The sequence below is a fragment of the Salminus brasiliensis genome, chromosome 15, assembly GCF_030463535.1.
Source record: "Salminus brasiliensis chromosome 15, fSalBra1.hap2, whole genome shotgun sequence".
Classification (NCBI taxonomy): Eukaryota; Metazoa; Chordata; class Actinopteri; order Characiformes; family Bryconidae; genus Salminus; species Salminus brasiliensis.
The window spans coordinates 33214552-33242368 of NC_132892.1; the positions used below are offsets into that span (position 1 = coordinate 33214552).

Consider the following 27817-nt stretch of genomic DNA (forward strand, 5'->3'; position numbering starts at 1 on the left):
AGTAGTTGTAATTAACTAGTTGCTCATTAGTATCATTATTAACCCTCAGCAGGCTGAAAGTGTTACTACAATCTTCTATTACCAAAGTTTGTACAAAAGTCCCTGTAGTTACTGAGCATCACACCTTAGTGTGTAATAAGCCTTTCTGTGTTAAGGTAAACAGGAACTACAGGAACTACAATGAAATGCTATTATTGCAGAAAACACAAATAAATGTGGTCTTGTTGCTATAGTTTCTGCTTAATGATGTAGAAATTAGCAGTATTTAATTTTTTGTTTTTGACCTGTCATTCTTTATTAACCATTTCACTAATAATTCTTATTATGATCATAATAATTGCACCTCAAATGTTAAGTAAAAGAATTGTACAAGGGCATATCAATGCATCCCTAAACTGAAGTGTTATTAACAAAATCTGCAAGTATATATTACATACTGGGCTCCAAAACTGAAACTGCCGAAGATGTCTGAGATCCAATTTTGTTCTGAGCTTTGCAGTAGAATCGCCTTTTGTCCTCCATGGTGATGTTGATGATGCTGTAAGTGTTTCCAGATCCTACAGGTGAGCTTCCACCTTCTTCAAACCAGGTGTAGTTCTTCACAGGTGGGTTTGAATCACTGCTGCAGGTCAGAGTCACTGAACTGCCCTCCACTATTTGGGTGATGGACACTGAGACACTCTTTGGAGGATCTAAAATAAGCAAGTTGCATTAGAATTTAAATTAGATTTTAGCTTTTAAATCATCGTAAAATGCCAGGTATGACTGTATCTACTGACATAACACATCCAGGCAAACCGCTGGAGACTGGTCATTCCCATATTTATTAGTGGAGATACATTTATATTCTCCTCTGTCTTCAGAACGGATTTTCGGAATGTAGACATTCTGTCCTTTTCCAGCTATTTCTTTGCTTTTCTTAAACCAGTTGTAGATCTTCACAGGTGGGTTTGCATCACTGCTACAGGTCAGAGTCACTGAACTGCCCTCCACTATTTCACCAGAGGGACTGATGGACACCGAGACATGCCGAGGTTGGTCTGGTAAGAAAAAAAATATTATTTAAGAATACTAGATTGATTGATATATGCTAATACTGCAATTGTAGCCGTACCATTTGCTCACATAACCATGGAATCTCCATAAAAGTAGATTAGAGAGTAAAATGAGGTGCTCTGGGAAACTACATTTAATTTTGACACCTTCAAAGGATGAATCATCATATTTGGCAAATTTGTGTAGTGTCACAATTGCCCCAGCTGACTGTAAGTGAAATTTTTGCAATTTGTGCAACAAACAATAGCAATAAGGATCATTACAGCAAGCCAAATAAACTCTCAGAATGGTAGAGCGTGTAAGTCTTTAAAAGCCTTGCAAATCATCCAAACATGGATTACAGCAGTGTAAAGTTCCCTACCGCTGGACTTTAGATCTTGGGAAACTATACTCAGTACATTTACAGCCAAGTAAATTTGCTTTTGAGAATCTAAATCACTGATCTTTAACCACAATGAACACCTTTGATGCTGTTGGACATGCTGTTTGTCAGCTAGACCAAGTAGCCTAAAATCAGAACTTAACTACATGCATAGATAAATGTGTTTAATACTCACATAAAACATTTAGTACCACTATGTCAGACTCCAAAGCACTGTTTTGAGGTAAACATCTGTACCCTCCACTATCATTGGCACTGACATTGCTGATTGTGTATACTCGTGTTGTTTTATTTGTGATGCGTGTCATGCTGGTTTGTTTTTTTGGTCCTTCATAATGTCCATCTGTCTTAAACCAAAAGTATTTCTCTTCAGGTGAGTTTACATCACTGTTGCAGATTAGATTTACTGTACTACCCTCCACTATTTCACCAGAGGGACTGATGGACACCAATGTTTTCCCAGTGTGCTGATGTAGAGAGGATGATGTTACAGAAGGATCTACTGATTCAGCCAAAATCATAAGCAGGAAAACCAGAGGAAGAGGAGGAGTCATTCCGGGGGACATTGTTACCATTGTTGCCTCTGCAATTTCAGTATGCCAGTTCCTTGAAAAAGAAATACACAAGTTAGTTTTACAGCTATTGGAATTTATAATCTAAAGCCAACATCAGCATCACAGTTGTAGAAGGACACATGGTAGACGTGGATGCCCAGCCTTTGGTAGGATATTGTTTGAGCTTTATCATGACTTAAAGCATTACAAACAGACAATTAGGTAGCCCTTCTTGTGATATCTGGCTCAGAAACAGGCCTCTCAGAATTGATTGCTTTGCAAAGAGGATTTAAAAGCATAATTCTAGGTCAAAGGAATGAGTTGGTAGACCTACTTTACCAAACCAGTACCAGGGACAAATGTGGATACAACTAAGCCTTGCCTGCCCCATATGCTGATTCTTCTTAACAGGAAACTGAATCTTTCCAAGAGTTGACTTTACCTCTGACCAGGGGTAAGTTCTCTCTCTGCTCTGCACTTTAATGTTACATTAATATGATACATATGCTGCTGTTGTACATTTTGCATGTTAAAACTGTAACTCTGAACTGGGAGATGTCAGTCTGACAGGATTGGCAACAACATCTTCAGAACTACCATGGCCTTTATTATTATAATTATTCATAATTGTTCTAACTGCTAGGACATAATCATTAACTGTAAAATCAAAACATTAATAAACATTATTTTAAAATTACCTTTGAAATAATTACAGTAGTTCATCATGTAAATGTTTTAGGTCTACAGTTTTAGTTCCCTCCTGGCAGCAAGGGAAATAACCTCCTGTCTACCTTCAGGAGAATACTCTGAATTTACAGAATATTTTACAGTAATGCAAACAGCAATACTTTTTTTTAACTTGCCAAAAAAAAACAATAAGTGATATATGATTAATTGTAGGTCGTGACACTGGGTGATCAGAATTCAGTGTTAGGACAATGTCTAATGCCAATGTCAATTTGACATTTCGTTGGTTTTAAGTTAAGATTCAGAAACATGCAAGACAAGATAAAACCATGTTCAGCATTTGTGTTGGACACAGACTGAATTTGGCCTTTAACCCATCCATGCAGTCAACACACTCATATACACCCACCCACACAGTGATGGTGTGGTGGCAGCCATTGCTGTGTCACCTAAGGGGTGTGCTCAAAGGCCCCAACAGTGGCAGCTTGCCAAGCCTGAGTATCGAGTCCACAACCCTGTCGTCAATAGGTGCTCTAACCTCTGCCCCCAAAATCATATTGGCGTAGTAGTACACATACTTTTCTTATGAGGTATTGGGACCGAAATCCAATGGCTACTAAACTTCATAATTTTAAAGTCTACACTATAATAACAATAATAATAATAATAATAATAATAATAATAATAATAATAATTATTATTATTATTATTATTATTATTAGTAGTAGTAGTAGTAGTATTATATAACACACTAATAAATATTATTATTAATAATAATACACTATGAAATTCTAACATTATTAAACATTTATATGTTGTTGGCTTTTAGTCACAATGTTAAGTAACCAAATATTCAATATTTCTGCAACCTTTTGGACATAGATATGACATGTGAAGTCAACCCAATTTTCAATTATTATAAATAATTGCATTTCAGCATCTGTTTGACATTAGTGCTTTCTGATGTCGAATTGGCTTCAGGGCCAGCTGGTTTAGTTTGGTTTAGGCAAAGCACACAAAACAGATTAATCCTAAAGTTGTGATCTTGAAAACAAAGAAATTGACCATACAGAAATGTACAATGAACTCACGGCCTGCTGGACTTCTGTTAGAGTCATGTATATATTGCATTCTTTGTCCCCTGTGTTTTAACAGTTCTGTGCGTACACTCATGTGTTGCGTATTTATGTGCTGCTGTTGTGTGTTGCACCATGGGCCTGACGTACATTTAGTTTGGTTTTGAATTAACTTGACTTTACAGGCTTTGAGAACCATCTTGCTGTACCAGGTGTTACCAACAGTAGACACAGACAGAGACATGCAGCTTTGAAGTTAAAGTGCACAAAGGTCTTTGCGGTTAAAGGGCAGTCTGGTTGTTTTTGCTAGCTGGGCTTTGAAAACAACTGTGGCTTAACAGACCTATATTTCTATATTGCTATATTTCCTCATCTATTCATCAACTATTGTTTGTTTAAAAAGCTTTAAAATGCAATGTGTGATAAAGTTGTGAATGCTCCAATGGAAAATCCATGAAACAAATCTATGAGAATAAATTCATAATAAATAAATAAATAAATAAATAAATAAATAAATAAATAAATAAATAAATAATTATCATCACCCAACTTTACTGATCTGAGACCCACTCCATAGTGGCAGTGGTGGCTCAGCAGTAAGAACACTGGGTTATGAATGATTAGGTTGTGGGTTCAATACCCGATAAGTTGCCACTGTTCGGCTCTTCGGGCCCTTCACCCTCTCCTCAGGTACTTCTCTGGGCACATGTGCTCACTGTCACTTGGGTGTGTGTTTACTGCATGGATGGTGTCGGACATCTGTTCCAAATTATCGTCATGAGAAAAAAGGATTTGCAGTCTATTAAAAAAAAGGCTTCAAGTATATTTAATTTGATCACACAGGTCTTTCAATTCATGTTCTGTATTTGCTGCACACCCAGTCATACATCTTAATCGATTGTTAGTTTATCATTATTGGAACATCTAACAACTTTATCATACATCACATTTCATGTGCAAATACAAATCTAATTTATACTAAATATATCGACATATCTTTATGCATAGAGTAGTGTAAACATTTATAGTGTTATAGTCTGTCACCACTCCACCCACTCACTTGTGAAACTGGCCTAGTGTTAATACAAGTCGTTCTGTGCGAAGTGGCAAGACAGCAAATGCACCCAACAGAAGCTGACCGACAGAAATGCTTGTAAGCAATTGTGCTGCAAAGAAAGCTGTTTTCAACATTTAGCAAACAGTTGAAACAACCAGACTCACTTTAACCGCAGAAACCTGAAAGCACTCTAATCAGCTCTAGAGATTCCAATGATAACGGCCAGCAGAAGTAGTGTGATTCTTTCTACCCGTCTTAAAAGTGAGGCTTTGCAGGATTTACTGCATGTATAGTGGCAGTGCTAATCACTTTATACTCTTGATTTACTCTTTATACTCTTGAGTCGCACAGCACATTTGCCAGTATTAGTTTTTAATTCAAGTGTAACACATTTACCACTGAAACATTTGCTATCATTTAATATCACAAAATGCAAAGACATTTCAGACAAGCCATTCAGACTCTTAGTCAGAACTGTGGCTACTAAGACTGTTGAGATTTTCAAAGCATTTCACTGCTAGTTGAATTGGGTTTGACTATGAATGTGATCAATAAAACTTTGAACTCTGACTTCCATTTAAAATTTACACTTACCATGTACCAAGTCTCATGGACAGAATGCTTAACGTAGATACAGGGAGGCTTTAAAGTGCTTAAAGTTATTTGTGGTTAAAGGGCAGTTGCTGGTTATTTTGAATAGCTGGGCTTTGGGAAAAAGACAAAAAAAAAACATTAAAGACAACTGGCCTTAAACCTAGAGGTTTAAATATATAATAATTTGCAGCATAATCTTAAGCATTCTGTCGGTTATTAGGGCTCACTTGCAGTTTTGCTACTTAAACCACAGAGTGCAAAGAGCTGGTTGAGCTTCATAAGTGAGTGGGCTGAGAGGTGACAACTGTTAAAACATTACATGTTTACAACACTATAAACAGGACAATAAAAATGAATTAGAGTTACATTTAAACATGACATTCAATGTATAATAAGGTTGCTAGATGTCCCAATGATGGGTGACCATTGGGTCACCGTGGGGTAAATATTAATAATAATAATTAAATCATTACTATACAATTTCGGCATATATGACTGGGTTTGCAGCAAATATAGAACCTTAAATGAAAGTGATTGTAGGTGATTAAACCAAAAACTTTTTTAAAGTTTATATTTTATATCAATTTCTGAAAAGTCCAGTAAACTGCAATTCCTTTTTTTCAGTTTGCATATTAACATTAGTCATATTTTATGACATTGGTCCGGAGCCATACTGTAATGCAGCCTTGCTCAATGTGCCAATGCTTACACTGTATTGTAATAGACAACCATAGCAAAAAAATATCCTATCATCAACAAAGAAAATGCAGGATTCATATAATAAAACCCAACCAAAATTGTGAAAACACAAAAAAGATTCACAAAAAAAAAAAAAAAAAAAACAACCAAGAGCTTTCCCCAGGGATGAATCTGCTTGTGACACATGGCACTCAAATCAGACAGTAGTAGAGTCAAAATAGGAAAAGGAACACAGCAAACATGAAAACTGAACCGTCAAGCATCCTAGGCTAAAGTATGGCAAACCTACAACCACAGCATTCAGGCAAAGTGTTTAAAAAACATGTATACTCAGTAAAATGTGATTTTGGCTTTTTGGCTGCTGATTGGATCCCAAGACTGGCATACATACACTCATGTCTTTCAAGGTGACAATAACACATCATCAAACTATGACAGGATGCTCGTGAGTAGTATATATTTAGTACAAAACTCATATTTATTTATTCCCAATCTAAGTTAGACTGTCTAGCATGATTTGGAGAGTTCAATAACAGCACATCATTTGCCACCAGAACAGTTAGGAATATATATATATATATAGAAAGGAAACGTTGAAAGGAAACTTACCTTGATGTACTGAGTCTCATCAACTTAGTGGATACACCCAGTGAAGGCAGAAGCTTCACTTGTGGTTAAAATGCAGTCTGAACTGGTTTCAACCAGCTCACGATAGACTTTGCTATGAAATCAACTGCTCTCTTTTAAGGCTAAATGACCTGCTGGTTTTTCTTCCTACTTGAAAGTTGCTTACTCTTTCTTATAACATGTTTATTGTACGAATTAGAAAAATGAATAAAAAGATTAACTAACAATTTTTGGTCAACAAGACAGACTTTTCCTGTTTAATTATTTGTACATCAAATTAAGGTAGAACTCTTAAACCCTATAAAGTCACTGGACACCACACATTCCTACCCATTTACTTACTTAATTTATAAATGTTTATTTATTTGATAAGATCATTTCTATCCAGCCAATTAAGGTGGACAGGACTTAATCATTGAAATATCATCATCATAATCAACACATTATTAAAAGGCACTCTCAGAGGGATGGTGAATATAGAGGTTTTTATTCTGTGAAAGGAAAAATCCCACACCATCTGGATCTCATAAATAGGCATGCTTTGTAATGTTTTGTCATTATTTAACCAGATGATTCACCACTGCCCTGACCTACACGATCCAAACATTTTGGCACCATGAAAACAAATTATTGGTTCAATTGTTCCCTACCATTGTTGAGATATACATGGATTTATTTCCGCACTGGTCTCTATAAGCTTTTTTACTAAATGAAAAATTGTAAAATGCAATGCTCAAACATAAAATGGAAGTTTTCTAACTGTGGGTGTGCAAAGTGTGATACAGATAGTAAAATTAAGTGGAATAAGATTTTGGTTTTGTAGTCTTTGTAAATAAATAAATAAATAAATAAATAATTATCATCACCCAACTTTACTGATCTGAGACCCACTCCATAGTGGCAGTGGTGGCTCAGCAGTAAGAACACTGGGTTATGAATGATTAGGTTGTGGGTTCAATACCCGATAAGTTGCCACTGTTCGGCTCTTCGGGCCCTTCACCCTCTCCTCAGGTACTTCTCTGGGCACATGTGCTCACTGTCACTTGGGTGTGTGTTTACTGCATGGATGGTGTCGGACATCTGTTCCAAATTATCGTCATGAGAAAAAAGGATTTGCAGTCTATTAAAAAAAAGGCTTCAAGTATATTTAATTTGATCACACAGGTCTTTCAATTCATGTTCTGTATTTGCTGCACACCCAGTCATACATCTTAATCGATTGTTAGTTTATCATTATTGGAACATCTAACAACTTTATCATACATCACATTTCATGTGCAAATACAAATCTAATTTATACTAAATATATCGACATATCTTTATGCATAGAGTAGTGTAAACATTTATAGTGTTATAGTCTGTCACCACTCCACCCACTCACTTGTGAAACTGGCCTAGTGTTAATACAAGTCGTTCTGTGCGAAGTGGCAAGACAGCAAATGCACCCAACAGAAGCTGACCGACAGAAATGCTTGTAAGCAATTGTGCTGCAAAGAAAGCTGTTTTCAACATTTAGCAAACAGTTGAAACAACCAGACTCACTTTAACCGCAGAAACCTGAAAGCACTCTAATCAGCTCTAGAGATTCCAATGATAACGGCCAGCAGAAGTAGTGTGATTCTTTCTACCCGTCTTAAAAGTGAGGCTTTGCAGGATTTACTGCATGTATAGTGGCAGTGCTAATCACTTTATACTCTTGATTTACTCTTTATACTCTTGAGTCGCACAGCACATTTGCCAGTATTAGTTTTTAATTCAAGTGTAACACATTTACCACTGAAACATTTGCTATCATTTAATATCACAAAATGCAAAGACATTTCAGACAAGCCATTCAGACTCTTAGTCAGAACTGTGGCTACTAAGACTGTTGAGATTTTCAAAGCATTTCACTGCTAGTTGAATTGGGTTTGACTATGAATGTGATCAATAAAACTTTGAACTCTGACTTCCATTTAAAATTTACACTTACCATGTACCAAGTCTCATGGACAGAATGCTTAACGTAGATACAGGGAGGCTTTAAAGTGCTTAAAGTTATTTGTGGTTAAAGGGCAGTTGCTGGTTATTTTGAATAGCTGGGCTTTGGGAAAAAGACAAAAAAAAAACATTAAAGACAACTGGCCTTAAACCTAGAGGTTTAAATATATAATAATTTGCAGCATAATCTTAAGCATTCTGTCGGTTATTAGGGCTCACTTGCAGTTTTGCTACTTAAACCACAGAGTGCAAAGAGCTGGTTGAGCTTCATAAGTGAGTGGGCTGAGAGGTGACAACTGTTAAAACATTACATGTTTACAACACTATAAACAGGACAATAAAAATGAATTAGAGTTACATTTAAACATGACATTCAATGTATAATAAGGTTGCTAGATGTCCCAATGATGGGTGACCATTGGGTCACCGTGGGGTAAATATTAATAATAATAATTAAATCATTACTATACAATTTCGGCATATATGACTGGGTTTGCAGCAAATATAGAACCTTAAATGAAAGTGATTGTAGGTGATTAAACCAAAAACTTTTTTAAAGTTTATATTTTATATCAATTTCTGAAAAGTCCAGTAAACTGCAATTCCTTTTTTTCAGTTTGCATATTAACATTAGTCATATTTTATGACATTGGTCCGGAGCCATACTGTAATGCAGCCTTGCTCAATGTGCCAATGCTTACACTGTATTGTAATAGACAACCATAGCAAAAAAATATCCTATCATCAACAAAGAAAATGCAGGATTCATATAATAAAACCCAACCAAAATTGTGAAAACACAAAAAAGATTCACAAAAAAAAAAAAAAAAAAACAACCAAGAGCTTTCCCCAGGGATGAATCTGCTTGTGACACATGGCACTCAAATCAGACAGTAGTAGAGTCAAAATAGGAAAAGGAACACAGCAAACATGAAAACTGAACCGTCAAGCATCCTAGGCTAAAGTATGGCAAACTTACAACCACAGCATTCATGCAAAGTGTTTAAAAAACATGTATACTCAGTAAAATGTGATTTGGGCTTTTTGGCTGCTGATTGGATCCCCAAGACTGGCATACATACACTCATGTCTTTCAAGGTGACAATAACACATCATCAAACTATGACAGGATGCTCGTGAGTAGTATAGATTTAGTACAAAACTCATATTTATTTATTCCCAATCTAAGTTAGACTGTCTAGCATGATTTGGAGAGTTCAATAACAGCACATCATTTGCCACCAGAACAGTTAGGAATATATATATATATATATATATATATATATATATATATATATATATATATATATATATATAGAAAGGAAACGTTGAAAGGAAACTTACTTTGATGTACTGAGTCTCATCAACTTAGTGGATACACCCAGTGAAGGCAGAAGCTTCACTTGTGGTTAAAATGCAGTCTGAACTGGTTTCAACCAGCTCACGATAGACTTTGCTATGAAATCAACTGCTCTCTTTTAAGGCTAAATGACCTGCTGGTTTTTCTTCCTACTTGAAAGTTGCTTACTCTTTCTTATAACATGTTTATTGTACAAATTAGAAAAATGAATAAAAAGATTAACTAACAATTTTTGGTCAACAAGACAGACTTTTCCTGTTTAATTATTTGTACATCAAATTAAGGTAGAACTCTTAAACCCTATAAAGTCACTGGACACCACACATTCCCACCCATTTACTTACTTAATTTATAAATGTTTATTTATTTGATAAGATCATTTCTATCCAGCCAATTAAGGTGGACAGGACTTAATCATTGAAATATCATCATCATAATCAACACATTATTAAAAGGCACTCTCAGAGGGATGGTGAATATAGAGGTTTTTATTCTGTGAAAGGGAAAATCCCACACCAGCTGGATCTCATAAATAGGCATGCTTTGTAATGTTTTGTCATTATTTAACCAGATGATTCACCACTGCCCTGACCTACACGATCCAAACATTTTGGCACCATGAAAACAAATTATTGGTTCAATTGTTCCCTACCATTGTTGAGATATACATGGATTTATTTCCGCACTGGTCTCTATAAGCTTTTTTACTAAATGAAAAATTGTAAAATGCAATGCTCAAACATAAAATGGGAGTTTTCTAACTGTGGGTGTGCAAAGTGTGATACATATAGTAAAATTAAGTGGAATAAGATTTTGGTTTTGTAGTCTTTGATAATTATCCACTGTACGTGAAAATAATGCTGACACATTTGTGCCATGCCTGGTTCTAAAGTTACAATGCAAGGTAAGCAAAAGTGAAAGCAAAGTTACAAGAAGTGATAAAAGAAGAAAAAACTTTGAAGCTTATGTTGTTAAGTGTACTCTGACCCCCCTAAAGGTGCATCAACCAAATGCACCAAAACAAGGGGAAAAAAAAAAAAAAAAAACATCACCCTCAGGGGCTCAGGGCTCTAAAGCCTAACCCAGCCTGAAAGGAGTCCCATAAGAGGCTAGGGCTCCCCAGGAAGATCCAAAGCTCCAGCCTAGTCCAGAGCATCTATAAATGAGTCTGGAGCAGGCGACCTGGGAGCCATAACTGGAGCAGGAACCTTGGACTTCTTATCCGGCCTGCAGACCTCCTGCTGGGCACTTGGTGGCACTGTGGACTTCCTATTCTCTATCTCCCTGGTGACCCAGGGCCTGGCCTGAGAGTGGTACAACCCCCTTCCTTGGAAAGTCTCCTCTGGATTAAACACAGACTCAAAGAGGTCCCAAAACAGGCTAAAGATGTGAGCAGCCTAGCTATGGTGACCATATACCTGAACCGCCCAGTCCAAGGCAGACCCTTGTAGAAGTAGGACTATAAAACCTACTTTGCCTTCCTCTGACTGGAACAACCCAGACATGTGGGCCAGATAGCTCAGGCACTCACCTCTAAACACTCACTGCTGCGGGTCCCCACTGAAAAAGCAAGGGTACACAGGTGGTGAAGAGATGGACTTTGTAGGTGGAGTCTTCTGTGACAAAGAGATTGAGGCAGACCACATGTGCAAAAGGACTTTATTAGGGCTAAGGCAAAACTCATGGTCAGGGGTCAAAACACAGGCAGGCAAGTATCATCAATGGCAAATCTATACTCCAGTAGCACAAAAAAAGCACACAAAACAGGGGAGCTTAAGTGGAGTCCTAATCAGTCCAGTAAATGGACTACACCCTGTGTGCCTGGAACTGGTGAGAGGCAGAGCCCATCCCCTTTTGCATGGACTCCCCCCTGAGGCCAGCAGAGGGAGACATTACAGCTATGAATAAACTGCGTTTATGCAGGCCAGTTTGCCTGCTTTTTTTTCCCCCTAACCTAATTAGTCTTTCATAATAAGACTTGTTTGTTACTAGGCATAGCAAAAATAACTAGATCGAAAATGACAGAATTTAATAATTCCAAAAATAATTGTTGAATAGTTGCATGTTGAACACCCTGAGCATGAGGAGCTGCTAAATTGCAACAAAAGAGACAAATGTATTGGGACATCAAATCATTCAGTTTTTCTTCTTAAATAAAGGGTATTAAAAAGTTGACAAGAGCTTTAGTAAGTCAGGATGTATGATGATCATCACCACCCCACCTCATCCCCAACTCACCAACTCATCCCAAAAGTATTGGATGAAGCTCCACCACCGTCATTCCAGAGAACACAGTTCTTCCACTGCTCCACTGTTCCACAGCTCAACTACACTGGTTGAAAAAGGTAGATCTCACACTCACACATCTCCAAAGCCAGCAGTATGGGGAGTGTTATGTACTCTGCAAGTGTATCTCTGAATGTAGTTGGTAAGTTTAACTACATAGATTCACTGATTGTCATAAAATTGAAGAACTATGCTATAACAAATTATTGGTAATAACTTATTATTATTCATTTAAAATTATTTTCACAAGCTCCCTTTCAGCAGGCCACTCCATGGTTATCTTTATTGCTGTTGGAGCAGCTGTTTTTGGGTTTGCATCTCTTCTTGCTCTGATAATCTGGTAGGATATTATATTTGAATCTCAAGAACTGTGAAAGCATACTGTTTATAAGTATATATTTAAGTATATTTTTGGATGAATTCTGATACTTGTTGTCCGAGACCAGGAGAAGGAGGAGGCAGAAGAAAAAGACCAGAGTGAATGAACCTGACTATCAGGTAAACTGACATCTGCCTGATGTGATTACCAATCCCTGCCACTAGGTGGCAGAGCAGAATAAAGTATGTCAAATGCACCTTATTACAGCACATGTCATAGGTATACATGACGCTGTCCAAGGTGCTGATTCTGAGGTTCTGGGATTTCTTCAGACTTCCTGTGTTTTCTCTCTTCCTGTGCAGAATGTTACCACTAATGATGACATGCACACAGCTCTTCAGCTCTCAGCGAGATCCTCTGGTGAGGAGGACACTCTCGCAGGGAGTGTCTTCATAAACCCTCCCTCTAGATCAATGGTTCCCAACCCTGGTCCCGGAGAATCCCCTGCCCTGCACACTTTAGTGGTTTCCTGCTCTAACACACTATTTTCAATGGAGGATGGGCTTGTTAGTTAGATGATTATCTGGATCAGATGTTTTTGGGAGCAGGGAGAACATGTAAATGTGCATGAAATGAGTTGGTAACAACTGTTCTAGATCTGTAAAGATATGAAACACAATAAAACATTAAAACCTGAAAAATGCACATTCATTAAAATGTTTTTGTTGGAGTATCTGTCTCTGTTGCCCAGAGAAGACTTTCAACTAGATTTTGAGATTTAGTTGTAAAGATTTGATTGTTAGTATGTTGGTTGATCACCACCTCGACCCAACTCATACTCAATGCTGGGGGGCTTCATATCCCACTAGCCCACACCTAGCATTAAGCGTGGTGCCAATAGGTTAATGATTATCTGCTCCAGAGAGTCCTATTCTATTGGCAATACTTTTCCTACAGGGACTCGATAACGAATGTCTTTATTAGAAGAGTTGTCAAAAAACATTTAGACATACAGTGTATGGAACTTTGGTTGGGTTGAAAATGCTCAAATGATAAAATTTGACCTTTTTTTAATTTCAAAATCTTCATATTTCTGAACATTGCTGCCAAAACAAGGATCAACACTTTCAACGACTGTAAAAAGAAATTTCACTGTTATCTCAGGTTCTGTTTGTCATCGTGGTTTTTGTTTTGTTTTGTTGCCAACTGTTGTAATTCTGTTCATACAGAAGTAAAATAAATTCAAGAATAACAAATGACTTCCCCTGAGATTCCCCTCATTTTCCCCTCTCCACATTCGCATATTCAGGAAGACTAGAAGAGTCATCACTTGGAAGGGGATTGTTTGGGCCAACATTCTGCAGGAGAGAGAGTTGGAAATCATGAGGTTATCAGAAGGTCAAAAAGCTTCAACATCCATGTTGTGATTAAAAAAAATAAAAGACATTTCCCAAAATGTAATTTTAAAGGGCTTGTTTAATGCATTTTAATGTGCTTATAGTTATGTCATAGAACTGATTTATTTATCTTTTCATATCAGAATTGCATTTTCAAAGGCTGAAATTGTCATCCAATCAATAAAAATATGGCTGCAATTTAAAATATAGTCAATTATCAATCTAGTTGTCTTAACATACAGAATGCATATTGCCTATTGTCACTGTCACACTAAACCCTATTTCTACAAAAAAGCAACTTATTTTATTATTATTATTATTATTATTATTATTATTAATAATAATAATAATAATAATAATAATAATAACACCATTTTACCATAAAAACAATATACATAATATAACCTCTACATTGGAAAAATTGAGTCAATTTATAAACTGTTTGATATTTACAATCCTGTGAAATCTCACCGCATAGACTTGTTGATTTCTCGGCTGTTGCTTGCACCTGCACCTGCTCTCAGAAAACACCACCACAAGTATTACATATATGAGAACAAAGCTTGTCATTAATAAAAGAGATATTCACATTTTACCTACTCATATGAATCATATCAAATATAGAGTAGCAGTGTTTTCAATAAGAGGACACAAAATATTTTTTGAACACAAAATATGGTCACCCAGGCATTTGCATCAAATGTTTAAGATTATGATCAGCACACATTCAACCAGGGTGTCCAAACACTTGACTGATTCTGTGGGCTACTTTACTTGGTCATTGCATGTCCACATTTATATAATTCAAGATGTATTCAAGATGTAATCATAACACATCTCACCTCAAACAGAAAACTACAGTGAGGACAGCTGCAATTCCAAAAAATCCAACAACTCCAACAGCTACATACAAAGTCACAGAGTGATCTGCTGAAACAGATACAGATGCAAAAACTAAAAGGAGCATTCAGGAAGTTTCATATTCATCAGACTACCACAGTTTAGAAAATAACATGCAACGATGTGCCCCACCTTTTAAAATGACTGGCACTGCAACTGATCTCTGAGCTCCATGTTGATTCTGAGCCTGGCAGTAGTAGGATCCATTCTTTAGAGGACTGTATGTGTGTCCAGATCCTACAGGTGAGCTTCCACCTTCTTTAAACCAGGTGTAGTTCTGCACAGGTGGGTTTGCATCACTGCTACAGGTCAGAGTCACTGAACTGCCCTCCACTATTTCACCAGAGGGACTGATGGACACTGAGACGTTCTTTGGAGGATCTAGGGCAGTAGATAAAGAACAATTCTGTGTTGTAGCATTAATCACTAACATGCCATTGATAGCAATGCAATAAGAAAAGTACACTCACATCTGACAATAAGGTTTTGAGCAGTAGAGGGAAGATGTTCATGTCCTTTTATCCCACAGCTATACCTGCCTGCATCCTCACTGCTGACTGTCTGCAGGTGGAGCTGGTTGTTCTTGATGGTCATTGTGGTTAAAGGACGTTCATTTTTGAACCAGATGAATGTTGGTTCAGTCAGACTGCAGGTGGTTTTACACGTCAGAACTGCTGATTCTCCTTCTGTCACTTCTCCAGGAGATTCCACATGGAGGTCTTGGATAGGATTGAGAGAACAATAGATCCAAGGGACTACACCACAAGAAGCAGCTCAACATTTTGTTTGTTTTTCCCATTTTAAGTTTTGGCCACATCTAATCCACCCAAAGAAATTCGTGTGAAGGGGGCTCTATCTGTGCTCTATATGCATTCACTCGAATAACCTAAAATCCCCATTTTAGGTCTGTTTATTCAGAGTCATTATTTGCTGTTATTGTAGCTACAAAAAATACTTTTATCTTTGTCAGCAAAACAAACAAACTAACTAAACTTTAACTAAACTCAAAACTAAAATCTTGAACTTTTTAGACCTTAATTTAAACAGCTCTGCTGTTTGGTTTCAGTTCAGCATTCTATACCATCATCAACCACTCAAAACCCAATAACTCCCCTTTCTTAGATTAAACTCATCACACTACAATTAGGTTCTAGACTTTTTGAACAACAGGCCTCCCATAATCAGAATCAGAATGGCCCTTCTTGCACAGCTACTCTAAAACAGAGTCTTGGAGAACCCCTGGCCCACCACATGAATTGGTTTCTTGCTCTAACACACTTCCTTCAAAGAGCATCCTGACTTACATAAACACTGTCTGATATTCATATATCTCCATCTCTCCATCTAGATTCTCTGACTTTCAACCATTAAATGGATGGTTTACACCACATCTATCTGGGCACAGGCAATGGAGCAGCTTCTACATTACTTTCAGTATGTGTAGGGCTTGTTAATTAGCTGATTAGCTGATCAGGTTGTGTTGGAGAGAAGGGTATAAGTCCCCCTGGCTATGTACTGAGCCCTCTGTGGTACACCCTGCTTACCCATGATTGTTGATGATTGTTAAATTACCTGTAACTCCGAGCTTTATTCCAGGCATACCCAGCCATTGCTGTCTCTTGACATTTGTTTTGATTCTGAAGTAGTATATATTTTCATCTTCATTTACTACATGTCTCAGTCTAAGAGAGAAGAGCTGCTGCTTGTCTACAAAGCACTCGACTCTGCTTAAGTACTCTGGGACTTTACACAGATCAGGCCTCTCCACCCCTGGCATGGGGTGTATAACCCAGAAAGCCTCAGTCATTTCGATATGTTCTGGGAGGGTATACGTGCCAGTCATGTATGCGATTGATCCCTTCAAGGCACATATTTCATGTTGGCTGTAGGTCACACTCCACTCTACCCCAAATGTTCCTGAAACATATAATGCAGCTGATTATATGGGAAACAATAAGAGGTAGCTTATAGTCTCTTCACTTTTGCGGTACAAGGCTTAAAAGCCTTTGATATACAGTATTGATTGTTTTTGTATTATACTAAAGTTGGGTGTTCAGTAATGCATTTAGCAAAGTTTCAATAGAAAACACAAAGCAGAAATATGATAAAACACTCCTCAAAAAGCACCAAACTGCTCTCATCAGGCATCTCTAAGAAAGATTTAGGCGTGGTCTTAAAATGTACATATATAGATACAAGCTTGAGCTACCCCTGTTCTGCCCCAACCCTCTTCACTTCACCTCAGCCTTGAGCAGGGGGATGGCTATGTGCCGTACTGGTAGGGTTGGGTATGCATGGGTGGTGGCTTGCAGATCTCCCCAGCTATGACGCTGAGTCAGGAACTCCTGTTCCTGCAAGGACCCAGTTGTTAAATTCTGCAGGGAAGTAGGGAGGCAACAGGCGCTGGACGGAAGGGATGTTGGGGCACATGGGGTAGCTGCTCCGCAGTTATGTCTCAAGCTTTATTTTACCAGGTTTAAGTTTAGCTTTAACTTTAGCTTGCCAGGTTGCTCAGACTCGAAGATAGGGCAGAGTCATGTCCCATTGCACATGGATAGTAGAACTGGAGAGAAGAACTGTACAACATCCGGAGAATTCGACCATTCCTTTCTAGAGAATTGTCCAGGTGCTCGTCACTTCAAGATTTGACTACTGCAGCTCTCTTCTGGATGGTTTCCCTCTGCACACCATCAGGTCTCTTCAACTTAGCCAGAACACAGTGGCACGGGTTGTCTTTAAGGTTCCTAAATTCCGCCATGTCATTCCACTACTGCGTTCTCTCTTCACTTGCTTCCTGTAGCTGCTGCCCTCATCAGATTCAGAAACCTGACTCTGGTCTACAAAGCCAAGACTGGACCAGCCAGCCCCTCCGACTTGATGGCGATGGTCAAAAGCTGATCTGCACCAAGAGCCCTTCCAGCTTCAAGTATGGCTCGGCTCGACCCGCCATCCTTTAAGATCCACGGAAGATGAGCGTCCAGACTTTTTTCTGTCCTGCAGCGAAGTGGAGGAACGAGCTTCCCCTGGGTGTCCGAACAGCAGAGTCCAACACTCACTGTCCTCAAACCCAGACTGAAGACCCTCCTTCTCTGGGAGTACTTGGGTGAATAGTAGAGTGGTCACCTTACTGACTTGTGTTTAGTAGAGTCTAAGATTAGAGGATCTTTAAATTATTAGTCTATTTAAACTAGCTGAGGTTTTTCTTGGGTAAACAGCAAAGCACTTTTGTAAGTCGCTCTGGAGAAGAGCGTCTGTTAAATGCCTTAAACGTAAATGTAAAAACAATACTGGTGAAATTTTGCGGGTCGGTTTTTAGACTTTGGGAAGCCATACTTCATAAGACATACTTTGTACATTTACACTGGATACCCCGAGGAGCAGATTAGCTTCATTAGAAACAAAACTCACACTCAGACAAAAACACAAAGCACAAATAAGTCAGCAGGTGTTGTGGTCGTGACTATGTGGGGGAGATCATATGAGGGTGGGTGACTCATTAGTACAACTTGATAGTATTAAAGCTAAGACAAAAATTGCATTATACTGCATTGTTGTCAGAAGTATACCCAAACAAAAAGTATCCAAAAAAACTGTAACTCACCCAGTTGAATCATGAACACTAAAACCAGAAAGAGGGATGAACAAGCCAACTTGAATGACATAATCTTCTATGTGTTATACCTGCATAAAGACATCACGGCACATCATGATGTAAGGGGTGGCTCTAGGGCAAGGCCTCCTTCGGCCACCAGGGGGAGGCCCCGAGTCACCCCAGCCAGTGATTGAGCCCAATTCCCTACACCTGGGCAGTAGGCTATATAGGCACACAGATCCAGTTGCCCCACTGCTGGATCTTTTGATTCTGGTGGTGTGTGTGTCTGTGTAGATCTCGAGGTGAAGGCTGAGTGTGTGTCACTCCCCTTCGTGTGTCTCTCCCGAGTCTGTCTCCCTGTGTCTGTGCAGTGTGTGTGTGTGTGTGTGTGTGTGTGTGTGTGTGTGTGTGTGTGTGTGTGTGTGTGTGTGTGGCACTCGTGTACCAGAGGAAGGCAGGAGTGTCTGTCTTCCCTGGTGTGTGTGTGTGTGTGTGTGTGTGTGTGTGTGTGTGTGTGTGTGTGTTTGTGTTTGCACACATACACTAGTGTTACAGAGGAAGGCAGGAGTGTCTGCCTTCCCTGTAACTTCTCAGTTTTCTGGTTTCTTTTGGGAGATTCTTTTGCCCTCAGTTGTATTTCCCTCTAGAGTTAAAGAGGTAGCCAGCTCTCCCCTGGCGTCCTTCATTTGTTTATTAAACCTCTTTTGTTGGCCGCTTTGGTGAAGCGGCAGAGCGTCAGTCTCGTGACGCGGCGGCCTGGGTTCGAGTCCCGAGAGGCTTTGTTTTTCATTTCCATTTTACCTGCTCTAAGATTGAAAGACTTTGCACTTGGGCATGTTGGTCACGTGATCGTGGTAGCTCACTCAGTAGCGCGCCGGCCCGCCAACACGGCGGCCTGGGTTCAAACCCCGCTGTAAGTGAGCACCACATTACACATGAACTTCTCTTTAGTTAGATTTCCTGAAACTGTGAGATGTTTTTTTTTCTCTTGTCAGATAACCACGGAAAGTAACCACAATGTATGTGTCTAACCCCTTACAGAGCCTATGGTCTGCTGGAGGGCCAAAATGTGTTACTACAAACTTTAGTTTCTACAAAAGTCCTTGTAGGTACTGAGTAATATGCCTTAGTGTGTAATAAGCCTTTCTGTGTAAAGAGTTTAAGATCGAACCACTTTATCATTACTTCTAAAGCACAGCAATTGGTATATTGAATATTTAAATTTATGAGCCTCCTCCCCCTGGCAACAATCATAACAAACAAAACCAGGAACTTATCAGTTACAGATATAATTAATATCAATTTCATTTCAAGTAACTAATAAAGTCAGTACATACCAGACAGTCTTACTCCATTAAATCATTTCATTATGAAGGCAGACACCTCAGACAGACTGATGCTAAAACACCAAAGCTATTTACTCATGTGGGCTGTAGCTAGATGTGGTTTTCCTCTTTCTGTGTGCACAGGGCTCCACCTCATGAAGGAAAATATCATGTAGACCACAGACAAGTGAATTCCTTTGTTACAATACATAGGTTGAATAGACAGATTAGATAGCTCATTACATAAAGTAAACTACATCATAATTCTGAAACATCTCGGTATACAAATGAAATGACTTTTCTAACATTTGCCCAGATTGTGCTTAAGGTAGACTTTCAGTATTTGGTAATTGTAGACTACAATTACACACACATTTCCAACAGCATCAAGCTTACCAGAGAACTGGCGCCAGAGCCAGCTGCATCAGTCCATATGCCAGTGGTACAATCCTCCCATGTTCCTGAGCGGGCATCCCAGGATTCTCCTGTGAAGTCACAAAAAAACTCCACCAAAACCAGGACTGGTGTCTATAACACAAGCCCTTCCAGCTTGCATGCCAAAAGCCCACCAATATGTACCACCACTTCTGTTCCAATGCTCCAAAACCAGCTCTGTGGATTCCCTCTTGAGATGATTCATAGACTGACTGCCCCAGTTTAGGCCTCCTGGCCACCTGATTTTATGAAGGTTCTCAAGTCACCTGCTCACTTCTGTATCTCTTCCCTTCAGGCTAGTCCCTGAATCAGAGTTCCAACTGCAGCCAGGTGCCTCTGCTATTACCCGCTGTTTCAGATTTTATGACTGATCATGCCAAAACTTCTGGTCCCTTTTCCAGCTTCTGTCCATGAACCCAGTTGAAATTACCAGTTTTGGTCACTGTTTCTTAAGTTTGTCCACATTTAGATCCTGCTTTTCCTCTTGCCTCTGTTCCAGTCTGGTGTGTTGTCTTTAGTCCTGCGTTCCGGCCTATGGTCATGCTAAGTCCCATGTTTAGTATCCTGTCTGGTCCATCACTGGAGGCAGCTAAGGGTACTGCAGAAAGAAGTTATTGCCAAATTACAATTGACTTTTTTCCACAATGCAGGATTTCTACATAACAGTCATAACAATCTCTGCTCTTATGTTGGCAAAGCGAGATTGTACAAAGCTCAGAGATGCCAAAAGTGTGAAGTCATCAATACTGATTCATGCTAACTAGTGCATGACAGCTTTTTTTTTTCTTTATTTAGCATGCTTGTAGGTGTTTGTGTGTGTGTGTGTGTGTGTGTGTGTGGTTTACCTTATGAGTGCGGAAGTTGCATCTACTATGAGATACTTGAGTTCACACTATTCAGTAGTCTTCACGTCCTCACTCAAACCACAAGTCATGAGTTTCTCACTTTTCACTTAATGTTGTTGATCTTCATCATCTTCAATATGGTTTCACCAGCGCATAAACTGAGACTATTCATTAGACACTCAGATCTATACAGGCCACGATGAAGGAGCTGCTGTTTATATGCGTCTTCCTCTCTGGTAAGTACCTTTTTACCATTTCACAGTATTTTACACAGGGCAGTAGGGAACAGATTGATAAACCACATGTAAAGAGTGAGTCTGACTCTGTGCTGTAATACCCATTTGACAGCAATGAGGTGCAAAACAACTGGGTTTGCAGTTTATGGACTTGAAAGGGACACAGTCACAATAACGTGCACTCACACATGGGCTTCAAGTAACAGGAAGTACTTCTGCAAGAACCCGTGTTCAGACAAGGATGTTCTCATTGACTCAGTCAAGAAATCTACAGGACGATATGAGTTGAAGGATTCTGGGACAGGAGTCTTCACTATCCAAATCACCCAACTGAATAAGACAGACACTGGGAAATACTGGTGTGGAGTGGACAGAGTTTTTGGTGATACATACACTGAAGTCATCCTTACAGTTTGGGATGGTAAGACGTTAATGTTTCAAAATCAGGATAAAATCAGGAATAATGTACAGCTTTGGTTGGAAAACTAGTACTAAGACATATTGTGCTGGTGGGATTGGCCAATTTAATGTATTATCTACAAAGAACTAGCATAACTTGCATAACTTCTAGATTAGGATACTGTATCGTCACTGCGTCATGCATAAACCTCATATCTCCAAAACACCATCTTTACAGGAGAAATAAAAGCCCTTATTAACTTGCAACGTTAGAGCATTTCTATTGGTTAATTCATCATGAGATTTTGACACAATGTAAAGAACTACTGTCAGATTCAGATCATGAAGAAAAGCGAATAATGCTCCATAGTGATGATATGTTCATCGCAATGTAAAAAAAATAAAAATAAAAAAAAACACTTTTTTATTATTATTATATTTTTATGTTCAAATTGTCTTGTTATAAAAAAATCTATTTTGTTAAATTAAGAATAATATGTTATGCCAACTGTTAGAAAAAATTAATTTTGTTTTATTTACCATCAACGTTAGTGAATCAGTAGACTGTTCAGAATAATAATCTCTTCCTGGTATTTTGTGTGTTGAGAGAGACACTCCTACGCTGTAAAATATTTAAATCAGACCTACTTACATGATGATTTTTGACATTGACATGACATTTTTTAATTAAATTTTTGAGTTGATTAAATTTAGTTTGGTCAAAAGTCAAATGTTAATATCTGCATCTCAGTCTGATCAAAAATGCATATTGAGTTAAACTTCAAACATATTAGTAGATGAGCTGCAGCTGAAATTATATGCTGTAAATGATTAAATATGTACGGATGATTTTCTTACACTTAATGATGAGCAGCAGTTAGACCATAGGGTTGGTCTAGAGCTATGGAATTACACTACACAAAAATTACATTACTTAGTTTTGAATAAATGTACCTTCCCTTCTTTACAGCTCTTGGGTGCAGTGACTGTCTACCTGTCAGGAGATCATAAGTTCAAATCTCATCAACACAGTCCTCCATGATCAGGACTATGAAACTAGGAAAACATTCTTTCATGTGATAGGGGACACTTTTACCTGCAGCTGAGAATAAACACTAAACGTCGTACCCAATATTTCATCAGTTTAGCTGCTGTTCATTTACGGATATGGTTGAGACTCAACTCAATATGTATTTTTAACAAAACTGAGACGTTTGTGAGTATGTAAAAAATGTGTCTAGTCCAAGATGAGTTAACTGTGATCAGCCCTGTAAAAAAGCCCCGTAATCAGCATAATTTTAAGTTGGACTAACTTTACATTTTTTACAGTATATGAACCCTTTGAAATAGAAGAGCTCAAAAGAACAGCAGCAACCAATTTAATCTTATTATGGTGCTAAAGGGCAAATGATAATGGTCATTTTTAACTTATAGGGTATGAGATGGTACATAACATTAGTAAACCTTCACCTAAAGATACAGCCAACAATTATATCAGGGCCTTATAGTCCCAGTCTTTTTCTCTCTCTCTCTCTTTACCACCCACTCCAGCACTGCCGACCTCTCCCCCACCACCAACTTCAAGTACCTACTGTCCAACCACTGTCCCAGTATTTCCACTGGCAAACATTTCAACATCTAATACCAGCAATGCTACAGGTAAACACATGAACACCAACAAGTAGACCTATGTTATGAACTCCATTGATGGTTATTTAAAAAGTAAAAACTCTCCTTTTTTAAGGTTCTACTTCAGCTCCAATAACATCAGATCAGCCAAATGATGTCAAAACCACAGGTGACATTTTTATTGTAACTTTTTTTTGTTTTAAATAATTTAATTTATTTATTTGTATATTTTATTTATATATTTTAACAGTGCATGACATTTTGTCTGTACTAGTCTACATAAGCAGGCCTCATCTGAAACCTCTGTCACCATGGTAACTGAGCATAAAAGGCCAGTTTGGTCGACTGAATTTCTTTGTTTGACTCAGAGGAGGTTCAGTCTGTTGTGGTTGACTTTCAGGAAGCTGTGGTTCAGCTAGCAGAAACATGGGTAGAAAGGAGGGGGTGTGCATTGAGCCTGTAGAGAAAACAACCATATGAACTGTACCTGCTGCTGTGAACAACAGTTATATCAGAATCATTAATACAGCAAGAAGCTGACGTTTTTTTTTTTTTATTATTATTTTGCCAGATTGGAAGACTTACCTGATTGTCTTTGCATGTGTCTTGCTGATGATATTGGTGGTTTGGTTTCTGGCATTTTTAATCTTTCCTTGCAAAGGTAAGATCTAGAAACTGACTCACACACCCACACATCCTGTATGACCCATGGTCAAGTTACATGTTTTCTTGACCATCGGCCACTTTCAGACAATATTTATTAAAATTGGAAGGTTTGGCAGAAATATGGGGACTTTTCTATCCACATTTTTACCTCTATTTAGTCTTGGGTCAACTTGCCCCAAGACTAAGACAAAACTAGGACTTCCCTTATCACACAGTGCTAAGGGATGACAAATATTTGTAAGTTACACACCTGTACTAATAGTACCACTGACAGGTGAAATGACAAGCATTAATTAACATCTATCTACAGTGGCTCTTGTCAAGCAGTGGAAATATTAGGCAGCAAGTGAACAGCCAGTTCCTAAAGGTGATGTAATGAAGCAGGAAAAATGTACAAGCATTATAATCTGAAAGACTTTAATAAAAAACTAAACTGTGATGTGATGACTGGGTCAGAACATCTCTAAAACATGGAGATCTTATGGAATGTTTTATGCAGTGGTCAGTACATACCAAAAGTGCTTCAAGGAAGGGCAACTGGTGAACTGTTAACAGGGTTATGGGCACCTAATACTCACTGATGTTCATGGAGGCCCCAGCTCACAACTTACAGGGCTTAAAGAATCTGTTGCTAACATCTACTGATGTTGGTGCCAGATACCACAGGAAACCTTTAGAGATCTTGTTTGAATACCCCTGTTCAGATGATACATTGTGTTTTAGATTTTAGGTCGATATCACTTTATTTGGATATCTGACATTCAACTAACCTTCAACTGAATCTGTATCAAATGCAACTGAACTCCAAGTTGACTGTAAATGACAATCTATTAAATGTAACCCTAAAAATAATATATAATCCCATAATAATTCCAGCTCTGACCTTAACCTAAAAGTAAAGTAAGGATAGGGTTGAGGTTAGGTGCAGGGTTACATTCAACAGATAGTCATTTACATTCAGCTTAGAGTTCATTTTAACACAGGCATCCACAATAGACCATTCAAGTAATGTGATACCTAGTGGTGTGGGTCTCTAAACATAAGGCCCTGCTGTGATTGTATGGGCTGGATGGTGTATCACCAAGAGATGACAACAAAATGTGTATGAAAAATGGCTTCCGAATGTTAAAATCATTGTCTTGTTGCTTATTTTGTCTGCTTTTAAACATCAACTTCAAGAACTGATTGTTCACTTGCTGACTAAGATATCCACCCCTTGACACATGGAGCCACTGTAGATTATGATAATCTTTGTTTTCACTTCATGTATTAATGGTCCAAATGTTTTTTTTTTATTTCCATTACTTGAAGCTAAGGGACAGTCCCTGACCATAATCCCCCCTCTACCAAACTCTGCATTTTACTAGCATCTGTTAAAACCCACATTCCTCTCAAATTCAGCCTTTTTCATGACTCTAGAGAATGTGTTTTGAGTGGAATCCAATAGTGGTGTGCTTTACAAGAACAAATATTTGATTGACTGTTGATTTTCTCTTGTGCAGTATGCAGTACCTGCTGCTCAAGACAAAGACAGGTGAGTAAAGGAGGGCTTCAGGGGGCTTCAGATGCTGATCCAAGCAACATCACAACCAAACCAACTCAGATGTGAATGCCATTATGGTTAAATCAAATTTGGCATTTATTGTGGTTGGCTAATTAGTATCATTAAATAGGAAAAAAAAACATTCAAAAAATAACATTTCTGTAATCTTTTTGCAGTTTGATGTTTCTGACTATGAGGCGAATGCACATGAAAAGGAAAATTCACCCTCCCAAAGTCAACCATCCGAAACAGCAGACTCTGAGCCAGACTATGAGAACATTTTTACAGCCACAACCAAATACCCAACTGTGGATAATATTTATTGTAATCAATAGAATAAAATGGCAATATGTATCCATTGTTATATTGTTGAATGTGTACCTGAGAAAATGACTATTTTAATTATGAAACTGTGGAAAACACATTTAACCACTTAACTACTCTTCTTTGCAAGTTCATATGTAAAACATACCTAGTGGTTAGCCCCAGAACAGCTGACCCAGACTAAACACAGGTTTTGATTTCACTTCTCCACATGAACAGAAAGGTAATCAATGTTCGACCATATATCACTGGCTAACATACTAATAAAGCATTGCAGTGCATAAAAAAGTGCCAAACAACTAACAACAAAAAGAGGAACCATTATTTGAATGCATACTGTACATTCATCACAATATAAAGAATAACTGCCAGATTCAAAAATGGAGATACAATGTTTTTGTTGGACAGTTACAATATTTTCTTTATAAACAGTTTACTATCTGCAAAGAGTGCAGTTAAAATATGACTGTACCTCATGCTTGTTTAAGGTCACAAAACATGTTTAGTGTCACTTTTGACAAATTATATTGTGTTAAAATGTCATGGTAAATGGACAAATAGTTTATACTGAGTTTATACTGATGTCTGTATATATTATTTATTACATATTACATATCATTATTGATTGAATGTTTATTATCTCATTACAAAATGTACACTTGGCACCTTTGACTGTTTATTGTTTGGATGATTTTTAAAAAGAACAAAAAAGTAAACAAATGCTCAGTTGATTTTTGTCCTGTATCAACAAAATTAATCTAAGTGATCTAAGTATATTGACTCAGATGACATTTGGAGAGGTCAGGTGATCATTCAAGTCCACACTTTTCTTTTGATGCTGCTGTAGACCGCTGAAGAATTGTCCACTCTGTCATCATCATCATCATCATATCTGCGCAAATAAAAAACATGTATACTTAATTTAGACCCAACTGCTGCTTATTGAAGCATGATTAAAAGTGGGATGGCAAGAAAATGTCTTGTTAGCCAGTACAGTTAAAGCCCTTTAGAACCTGTGGGGTTGAGACTGTATGTAGCGCTGAAGGCCCAGTCAGTTAAGGTTCCACTGGCACAGTTGAAATATGCTAATGATTGCTAATGAAACCATTAGCCAACTATTCAATTGAAATAACTTTATATTTATTACACATTTCGCTGTAGAGTGCACCTTTACCTTTTTTACAAATGTCACAGATCTGGATGTACACAAGCAAAAGGCAACAGTGGCAAGGGAGAACTCTGTCAGATAGAGAGGAAGGAACTTTGAGAGGAACAAAGACTCCAAAAGGGAACCCATCCTCCTCTGTTCAGGAACTAAAAACGTCATTCCTCTTTTCTGAAGAACTGGACACAGTATGAGTTTTTCAATAAAATGAAATTTGGCTTTTTACTATAAATTAGTTTGTCGTCCCTGGACTAGAGTTTCCAGTTCAAGGAAAAGTTAGCTTTTCTGAACAGACATTGTTTGCAATTGATAAATGTAGGATGTTGTATGTTTAAAATTCTCAAATTTTAGGATTTCTGTCGTAGACCTTTCTAGTTCCCATGTTACTAAGAAAAAATATATGCTAAATCCACCTTAAGGCTTTTCACTGTTTACAAACTATTTTAATAATATATGTATGTTTTAATTTTACAACTAATTCTCATTCTATGACTGCCTCATTTTTTTTAAATTACTGATTGACCCAGTGACACTGGGTAAAAAATAAAGTTGCCATAGAAGAACCATTTGTTGTAAATTACAAGCCTTAACACATTTAAAGGATATTTCACACCATAAATAACAATAACAAACAACAAGTACAAGTAGAGTACAATGTACAGTAGATCCTGCTGTTATACCTCA

The 27817-nt window shown here is 37.9% G+C and overlaps 3 protein-coding genes across 3 annotated transcripts in view; 2 read left to right on the plus strand and 1 right to left on the minus strand.

Moving 5' to 3' along the window:
• The window catches only part of LOC140536121 (sialoadhesin-like), a gene marked incomplete at its 3' end in the record, with an annotated part of 122623 nt that overhangs the window by 9726 nt on the left and 85080 nt on the right, over positions 1-27817 (plus strand). The gene's annotated exons all lie outside the window — the stretch shown is intronic.
• The window catches only part of LOC140536237 (B-cell receptor CD22-like), a 34301-nt gene that overhangs the window by 1705 nt on the left and 4779 nt on the right, over positions 1-27817 (minus strand). Inside the window, exons 7-10 of the mRNA XM_072657959.1 lie at positions 15510-15693; positions 1854-2044; positions 780-1040; positions 438-692 (exon numbers count right to left, since the gene is read on the minus strand). Coding sequence (XP_072514060.1) covers positions 438-692; positions 780-1040; positions 1854-2044; positions 15510-15693 — 891 coding nt within the window. The remainder of the gene's footprint in view (positions 1-437; positions 693-779; positions 1041-1853; positions 2045-15509; positions 15694-27817) is intronic.
• On the plus strand, positions 21218-26540 carry LOC140536129 (CMRF35-like molecule 8). Its single transcript, XM_072657786.1, has 7 exons — positions 21218-21407; positions 21520-21828; positions 23358-23465; positions 23551-23604; positions 24007-24096; positions 25604-25635; positions 25821-26540. The coding sequence occupies exons 1-7, from the start codon at positions 21371-21373 to the stop codon at positions 25977-25979; spliced, it is 789 nt and encodes a 262-aa protein (XP_072513887.1). The 5' UTR covers positions 21218-21370; the 3' UTR covers positions 25980-26540.